The sequence below is a fragment of the Nematolebias whitei genome, chromosome 9, assembly GCF_014905685.2.
Source record: "Nematolebias whitei isolate Nwh7 chromosome 9, NemWhi1, whole genome shotgun sequence".
Classification (NCBI taxonomy): Eukaryota; Metazoa; Chordata; class Actinopteri; order Cyprinodontiformes; family Rivulidae; genus Nematolebias; species Nematolebias whitei.
The window spans coordinates 29,042,781-29,052,181 of record NC_056506.1 but is presented as its reverse complement, the minus strand read 5'-3'; the positions used below and the strand labels follow the sequence as shown (position 1 = coordinate 29,052,181).

Here is a 9,401-nt window from a genome sequence, read left to right as displayed (position 1 = left end):
TGACATGAAACTACAGCGTTGTAAACCTGCTCATTTTTTGTCAATAAACATTGAAAAAACACTTAGCGTTTCCAGAGGTTGTTCTCATGTAAACGAGGTAGATCACTTTGACTTTGTCATTTTAAAAGTAGCTTGCATGCTGAAAAAGTGTTGGCACCCCTGATGTAGACGTCTTGTTCTAAATTCTTTATTGGTTGCTGCAGTTGGCACAGAAAGGAAGAAAGTTTCTGAATATTTTTCAAATAATACTTAATTTTGTCGTTTCTGTGACACTCATATTGCTGTTTTGTGGCTTTTCAATGGTTTCCTTCATGTACCGGTAGTAGTAAACACATTTTAGACAGTTTGAATAATTTTATCCTGATGAACTAGTCAAAAAAAATTCCCTCAGTATTTATATATTCCTTAAAACATTTTAACAGACGATTTGGCAAAGTACTTCTAAAAGGGTAGGAAAGCGTTGCTGTGTCACAGAGCAAAAAAACTTGTATACTTTTCAACGCGGGTTAACAAAACCTCTCGAGACATCTGGTCATTTGTAATGGACCTCTAGTCCTCACATTAAAATCCACACTTTCTAGAAAGGAAGTTAAATGTGAAATGGTTATGACTATTTCACAGGAGGAAACAAGCAGCTCAATGATGAGAATATCAAACTTCAGCACTTTTAAAAATAAAATTTATTAGCATCTCTAGTGTGTATAAATAAAAACAAATATGTAACAATGCATATATGTATAATGTAATGAGCTTAACAATAACAGAGTTACACGTGATACAAAGGAGCAGTCGTTAGATTAGCCAGTGTATTGTTGGGAAAACTGTACGTCAAAAATCAAGCCTTCGAAGACACATTACTAGCTGTAGCAAATCTACATTCTTTGACAAGAATGAAACAGAAATGTATCTGTGTGTAACAGGGAGAACGTGGCAAATAAGCATTTCTGCCTTTTTGTGTTAAAATTTTGAAACCATTTTTTATTGATTAAATAAAATGAAAAATAATTTATCTTCTTTAGGTTTACCTGTTAAGGTATAAAGCCTCAGCACTATTCACAATGACCTCAACTTGACAAAACACTCAATAAAAAAACAAATGATTTCAGTTGACTCTTATTCCACTTACTGAAGTCATCTTGTTTCACAGACTTGTAACGAAAGGTCAAAATCTGAAATCTAGGGACAATAAGACTAACGTTAAACACAAAAAATATAGAACAGCAAATTAAAATTTTTACATGTAACTAATAGACCCAAATAGATCAGACAAAAAACAAAAAGATGTGGTTATGCATTTTACTAATGCAAGGCCAGCGAAGTTCTACAATGGCTTACTCTGCCTGGGACAGAATAAAAAATTAAAATTAAAAATAATAAAACAGTCATTGAATGCTTTGTGGGGGTCTGAAGACTCTCCTAAGGCATTAAGCTAAGAAAGGACAGAACCGCTTTTCTTGGGTCACCCAGATTTTTCTATTTGGTCATGCTTTAAACCATCACGGCAATAAAATCTTTGAATATTGACAGATATGCACATGAGACCAATTCTACTTGTGTATGCTGGCTTCAACTAAACTGGATGTGGACTTTAAATACTCACAGCTGATGGCAAAAACCCACAACCTGCTCAACTGGGTGTCAAATTGCCAAGAAGAAGTCAGTTTTAATGTGTAGACTTATTGGCCACGGTCAGTATTTTTTTATAAATTTTTTAACATAAACAACAAAAACACTAAACACATTTTAGTTGGGATAAAAAATATCCAAGACTAACTCCCTTTAAATTAAAAAAGAAGAAAAGAAAAGTGATGTGTCTGCTTTGATATGTAGGTGTTGGTGTCAGTGAGGGGTTAGACACTCAAGGGTCATGACAACTTCATTCAGCCCTGTGGAATGAAGGGACTTTGTAGATCTGAAAGAAGAAAAACAAAAAAGATGGTCTCTGCTCCATCCCAAGTCTTTTAGAAGAGTGCAAAGATCCCCTTAAATTTCCCCGATACATCCACGTTCTTGTGTCTCAAAACTCTGCAAACTCCTTTGCACATTTTTCCGTTAAAGAAACACGGATTTCCTCCTCTTCATAGTCATCGAAGTTGCTGGTGTCCCCGGGACCTCTGCACTTTGGTATGAATGGAGCCTCAACCTGCAAGAGCAAGAGGTGGAATGATTCTACAGGATTATACAGCTTGTTAGACAGAAAAAAACTACTGGAAACCAGTGAGAACCATTCAATGAAATACGGGTGCTGATTATAAAATTAGAATACCATGAAAAAGTTTATTTATTTCAGTAATTCCATTCAAAAAAATGAAACTCGTTTATTATATTCATTCATTACACACAGACTGATATATTTCAAATGTTTATTTCTTTTAATGTTGATGATTATAACTAACAACTAATGAAAACCCCAAATTCAGTATCTCAGAAAATTAGAATATTATTTAAGACCAATAAAAAAGGATTTTTAGAAATGTTGGCCAACTGAAAAGTATGAGCATTAAAAGTATGAGCATGTACATCACTCAATACTTAGTTGTTGCTCCTTTTGTCTGGATTACTGCAGCAATGCAGCGTGGCATGGAGTCGATCAGTCTGTGTCACTGCTCAGGTGTTATGAGAGCCCAGGTTGCTCTGATAGTGGCCTTCAGCTCTTCTGAATTGTTGGGTCTGGTGTATCACATCTTCCTCTTCACAATACCCCATAGATTTTCTATGTTAAGATCAGGCAAATTTGCTGACTAATTAAGAACAGGGATACCATGGTCCTTAAACCAGGTACTGGTAGCTTTGGCACCGTGTGCAGGTGCCAAGTCCTGTTGGAGAATGAAAACTGCATCTCCATAAAGTTGGTCAGCAGCAGGAAGCATGAAGTGTCTAAAACTTCCTGGTAGAAGCTGCGTTGACCTTGGTCCTCAGAAAACACAGTGGACCAACACCAGCAGATGACATGACACCCCAAACCATCACTGACTGTGGAAACTTGACACTGGACCTTAAGCAACGTGGATTCTGTGCCTCTCCTCTCTTCCTCCAGACTCTGGGACCTTGATTTCCAAAGGAAATGCAAAATTAACTTTCATCAGAGAACATAACTTTGGACCACTCAGCAGCAGTCCCAGGCGAGATGCTTCTAACGCTGTCTCTTATTCAAGAGTGGCTTGACACAAGGAATGTGACAGCTGAACCCCTTGTCTTGCATACGTCTGTGCGTGGTGGTTCTTGAAGCACCAACTTCAGCTGTGGTCCACTCTGTGAATCTCCACCACATTTTGGAATGGGTTTTGTTTCACCATCCTCTCCAGGGTGTGGCTATCTCTATTGCTTGTACACTTTTTTCTATCGCATTGTTTCCTTCACCTCTCTGTTGATGTTCTTGGACACAGAGCTCTGTGAACAGCCAGCCTCTTTAGCAATGACCTTTTGTGTCTTGCCCTCCTTGTGCAAGGTGTCAATGGTCGTCTTTTGGAAACTGTCAAGTCAGCAGTCTTCTCCATGATTGTGTAGCCTACAGAACTAGACTGAGACCATTTAAAGGCCTTTGCAGGTGTTTTGAGTTAATTAGCTGATTAGAGTGTGGCACCAGGTGTCTTCAGTAATGATCCTTTTCACAATATTCTAATTTTCTGAGCTACTGAATTTGGGGTTTTCATTCGTTGTTAGTTATAATAATCAACATTAAAATAAATAAACATTTCAAATATCAGTCTGTGTGTAATGAATGAATAATGGCAATAATGGCAATAATGACAAGTTTCACTTTTTGAATGGAATTATTGAAATAAAATCAACTTTTTCATGATATTCTAATTTAATGACTAGCACCTGAACCCAATATATGGGAACACAAAGGGCAGTAGATTTACAATCAAATATTAAACACTCATCCAAAAAAGTTCAATCTGGTCCTCTGGACATTCAAAAAAAACAAAAAACAAAACAAAGCAAAACAATGTAGAAACGTTTCGTCTCTCATCCGAGAGACTTCCTCAGTCTGAGGTGCTGTATTCAGCTCAGTGTCTTAAATAGCACCTTCTCAGAGTGGATCAACCTGTTAGCTGCTGACAACCAAAACCAGCTGCTCACATGGTCAAGATTTTTTTGAATGTCCAGAGAACCAGATTTACCTTTTTTGTATTTTTCTACCTGGATTATTGAGCATGCATCGGCATAGTAAACACTCATCTTTTTTTTTTCCACACAAGATCAAACTGTTGAAATGCAACAGAAGTCACATTTGTGTTCTTCACACAGCTGCTGCTGTTCAATAATCATATTTACTGCAGTTTACGGCAGTGTCTTTATTGTATATGAATTTATTGGTGCTGCACAAGGGGAAAATGTGTGCACTGCCCCTTTGAGGCCTTTTGTACAAACAGTTTAGTATGAATGCTTCATGCTTTTAGATTTTGCCACAAGACAATTTCTAGAATGTAGTTCATCAAGGTCAGCAAAGGAAAAGGTAACAAATGTCCAGATTTGTTTCTATGTGTCAAAAACTTGATTTAAAGTAGTGCTTGCTTTTATCACAATTCTATTTCAGAAGTGAGGGTTCACAACTTTTTTTTCTACCAATTGTTTACGTTCATTGAGAGGTTGTAGTTTTACACAGCGGAATGTGAAATTAAAATACTACATCATTCTACATGGTCTTTGTCAATTTGGCCTGCAAGGGGGCTGAAAATCATGTAACACTTCAACTTGGATTATGTTTAATGTCAAATTTATTCATGATATTTACTCTCTCTAACACAATGACAACACTATATCAGTCGTACAAAAATAGCACATTATAAACATGGCTGTTTCTTTTGGTGAGTTATTTTGATGGAATGGTCGATGTCCAATATTTACCTTTATCACAATTATCGGCCGATACCAATATCATGCCGATAATAGCATGCATCCTTAGTGAATTCAAAGTTTTACCTCATGCTTTAAGCAATAACATTTTGGTGTATCCACCAAGGCCTTCAAAAACAGAAAGCTTCTTAATTTAACCAGCATTTTCCTTCTTGAACCAACTGAAGAAATATACAGACCTTCCTCACACTAAATAAGTTCTCAACAGCTATGTTTACATGGGCAACATTTTTTGACCGGATTTAAATGTTTTCAGATTAAATAATCCAAATGTATTGTTTACATGGGCACAATCTGTTCATGATAAGCGTTTACATGCAGCGGGCTTTGTTTGGAACAGAAGTACTGACATGCGCAGAGTGGTAAACTCTCCTTAAAAAAATAAAACAGAAGAAAAAGCAGAAATACTGAGTCGCTCACAGACCAGTTTTGCTTCCCTGACATGCTAATATTATTAGCATTAGCCAGGCATAATATAGGCATGACATAGGTTGCATATCATGCGCAGTTAGGTCAGTTTTTCACGATCGAAAAAAATGAACAGATTAAGCGTTTACATGGACACCGTTCGGGTTGTGAATCGACGTAAACCACCTGTTTCGTTCTGATCACAAATTCTTTCGGATCGAGCTGAATAAACCAAAAATAGCCCGAACGGGGCGTTTATGCGACGCATTTTTATTCCAAACGGCCGTTTGATCCGGTTATTTATGTCCATGTAAACATAGCTAATGAAGTGAGCTTTTTTGAACTTCTCTTCTGTGCACATAATGATCATTTAAAGCTGGCTAACAAGTGTTTAAAACTACCACACTGAAAGATTAAGTTCACATTTCAGAAGAAAACGTTTGCATTAATCTAAACATTTAGTGTGCCACTTTTTAGGATTTGTCAACTCACCTCCATCAACTCAATATTTGCCAAATAGAGATATGACAGAGATATGTTGCGTGTTTGTGCACAAACTAACATCTGAGTATGAGCCCTTATGACTGACTGGAAGCGTTTTGTAGATTTTGCGAGTCAAACCGATTTCGAACTTATTTTCATTCATCTCATCCATGAAGACAGTATTTTTCTGCCTTTCATTGTGATCATCTGTAGGTGACAGATACACATGAACAGGGGAACCACAACATTAAAAAAGGAGAAAATAGCCTTTAAACAAACTTTTTCTTACAATAACATGAATTATGTCCTGTTCATATAATAACTTTAGTTTCATACAAAATATTTCCCTAATGCTTTGATTTTATCTGGGGGTGGAGCCAGAGGGGTAGCCTGTCTGGAACCTGATTGGCCACTCCAGGTAACTGACAAGCAACTGCATGAGGCATTGAGAGATGTGCTGCATTGGAACATCTTTTTTTTTTACCTGTAGTAGTCAGATACTAATAATAATTGTAATAATAATGGAAAGAATCCATCAGCGCAATGACAAAAACAACTTTTCTGAACCACTAATCGAATATAAAGCAACAATTTGCTCAGGGTTTTGAAAACCATCAAGAAGGTATGTTCCTTAGGTTGCAGTTTCAAGAAACAGAATAGTCTTGTGTATTTGTATGTACTCCCATTAAAAAGCTGCTGGCCACACTTGTGCCACTCCTTGTATATAAGTCTAGCTTTTCCACTGGTTTTATCAAATAAAGTTTAAACGAAAAAATCTTTAGTTAAAAAAAATAAATAAAAAGCAGTAAAAGAAAGGTAGAAGACAGTAGAAAAAATTGTGCTGAAATTTTTGAATACTAGTTCATATAAAAACACATCTAAAAAAAATAATAATAAAAATAGTGACTATCAACTTGAATAACCAACAAGCCTGAAATAAAAAACTACTTTCATAAAAAAAAAATCAAAAACGACAATATATAATATTTAAATCACTGCTGTATAGACTCTTGATTAAAAATAAGCATCACAGGCAACAGTGAAATTGAGCAATTTTTAAATGTAGTGAATATACTTAAAAAGTAACCTTTGCCATACAAAATCAAATACAAAAACCTTTTTTTGTTTTCTCTAGTAGAAAACTTGTTTTAAATCCAAAATAACATGCATAAATCAATAAGAAATACCTTGATTTGTAAAGTATAATGTTGAGTATTGCAGTAAAATGTGTCTTGCCTTTCTTTCATAGATTGCAATCCAGTCCGTTGTGGCAAACCATTTGTGACCCTTGATGTCGTTGACTCCGTTCTTCAGGTTGCCGTAACGTTTGGTCAAATCTACCTGCAGCAGGTTTCTCAACAGGTCCTTCAAATCAGAGCTGAAGTGGGAAGCGAATCGTACCTAGGATATATAGATAACTGTTATTAGTTACAAAAACTGAGGGTTTGTCCTTCCATTTATATACAGTAGTCCCTCGCTACTTCGCGGTTCATTTTTCGCAGATTCGATATATCGCGGATTTTCAAAGTTAGATTGGACATGACAACTGACTGATTGATGGATGAGCCATGGATTTTTTTATTTAAAATAAATTATTTTAAATGATTTTGTACCATGTGTGCAGCCCACAAATGCAAGGGAAAGCACCCTCCTGCATCTGATCAGCTGATTTCTTTCTATGCCCAAATAGGTATCTCTGCAGACAAATATGGAAGGTATATCTGGAGGGCCACATCTGATTGGACGATAAAAAAACAAGGCGTATCTGGAGGACCACATCTGACTGGACGATAAAAAAACAAGGCGTATCTGGAGGGCCACATCTGATTGGACGATAAAAAAAACAAGGCGTATCTGGAGGGCCACATCTGACTGGACGAAAAAAAATAAAAACAAAGCTTTGTTGGCAGATTGTGTTAACCACAGACATATAATGTCTATGGTGTTAACCGATTGGACAAAAGTGGCATCTGATATTAGCGGCGTCTCCATAATTTCTTTTTCCGCCTCTTAACACAGAACTTCCGGTTACATTTCAAAATAAGAGCAACATAAATGGGTAGTGGGGAGGGCTAAATGTTAGTTTTTTAATACCTAGACATTACATTAAAAACAAAATCTGTTTTGGTTGTTAATAATGTGAAAATAGTTACAATCAATCAATTCATATTCCTATCATTGTACCCAGACCACACTCAAGCCAACCTGTGTCAGGTGCAGCGTACAACCAACAACAAACGAGAATCTTCTTGTGTTTGACAGCAGATATAACGCTGGTTCTTAGAACCTTCAGTTTTAAAAAATAGCTGACGTAACTTACCTAAAGAGCAGCAAATACAGCTAGCCAATCAGTGTTTGTCCTTTACAAAACGCCGAAACGCCCACTTTTGGTCATTTGGTCACACATTTCTCCCGCTGCATCGACTTTGTGAAGGGTTAACCCTTTGCTGTCCAGATGCACCAATCGACTTATCTTCCAACTTAAAATTCAAAGTATGTCGCATCGTCAAATCGTCATAATCACAAAAGTGTGAAGTTATTTTTAATTATTTTAGAACTTCTATGTTCAGTTGCTGAAGTGTAATTGATCAGAAGTACATTTCTGCTCCGTGCTGCAGAGCTGAAGCTGTGTGTCATCCCTCTGTTGTCCTGCTGCACTTCTCTTCTCTACACTTTAAATTTAAATACTGTAACATTTTAAATAAACAATCCATGCTGTATGGATTATTTAATTAAAATGTTACAATATTTAAATTTAAATTGTTTATTTAAGGAGGGAGATTGGGAGTAACAGGAGCGTGATTGCAGCCTGGCACATGTCATGACAAAGTTTACTGAACTTGAACTGAACTTGGACTACTGTGTCCTTATTTCGTGGTTTTTCACTTATCTCATGTGGACATGGTCCCAAACACCCCCGATAAATGAGGGACTACTGTATATTTTAAAAAACAAAGCATTCAAAATTACACAAATAAAGGCTATTTGAAACAACACCCTACTTACCTTTCCAGACACAATCTTTTCATAGATTTGAATTGGCTGATCTGCAAAGAACGGAGGGTAACCAGCTGCCATTTCATAAATGAGAACGCCAAGAGCCCACCAGTCTACAGCTTTGTTATAACCCTAAACAGACAAAACAGATATTTACATTTAAAATAAAAAAAACAAGAAACAAAAGCACTTTACCCACACATAATTAAATTAAACAATTATTCATAAAGTTTACAATCTTCCTTGTTAAGACCCATTTTAAACTTGAGAGGATCTTTTACAAACCGGATTCCAAAAAAGTTGGGACACTAAACAAATTGTGAATAAAAACTGAATGCAATGATGTGGAGATGGCAAATGTCAATATTTTATTCGTAATATAACATAGATGACAGATCAAAAGTTTAATCTGAGTAAATGTAACATTTTAAATGAAAAATATGTTGATTCAAAATTTCACAGTGTCAACAAATCCCAAAAAAGTTGGGACAAGTAGCAATAAGTGGCTGGAAAAAGGAAATTGTGCATATAGCGAACAGCTGGAAGACCATCCATCCATCCATCCATTATCTTTTACCCGTTTATTCCATTTTGGGTCACGGGGGTCGCTGGTGCCCATGTCCAGCAATCACTGTGCGAGGGGCGGGGTA

General features: G+C 36.4%; 1 protein-coding gene across 1 annotated transcript in view; it reads right to left on the bottom strand.

The window, feature by feature from the left end:
- Positions 1 to 1,555: 1,555 nt before the first annotated feature.
- Positions 1,556 to 9,401, bottom strand: part of prkacbb (protein kinase, cAMP-dependent, catalytic, beta b) — a 25,900-nt gene continuing 18,054 nt past the window's right edge. The window contains exons 8-10 of the mRNA XM_037682184.1: positions 8,761 to 8,883; positions 6,991 to 7,155; positions 1,556 to 2,143 (exon numbers count right to left, since the gene is read on the bottom strand). Of these exons, the coding sequence (XP_037538112.1) occupies positions 2,018 to 2,143; positions 6,991 to 7,155; positions 8,761 to 8,883 (414 nt within the window). The 3' untranslated portion in view covers positions 1,556 to 2,017. The remainder of the gene's footprint in view (positions 2,144 to 6,990; positions 7,156 to 8,760; positions 8,884 to 9,401) is intronic.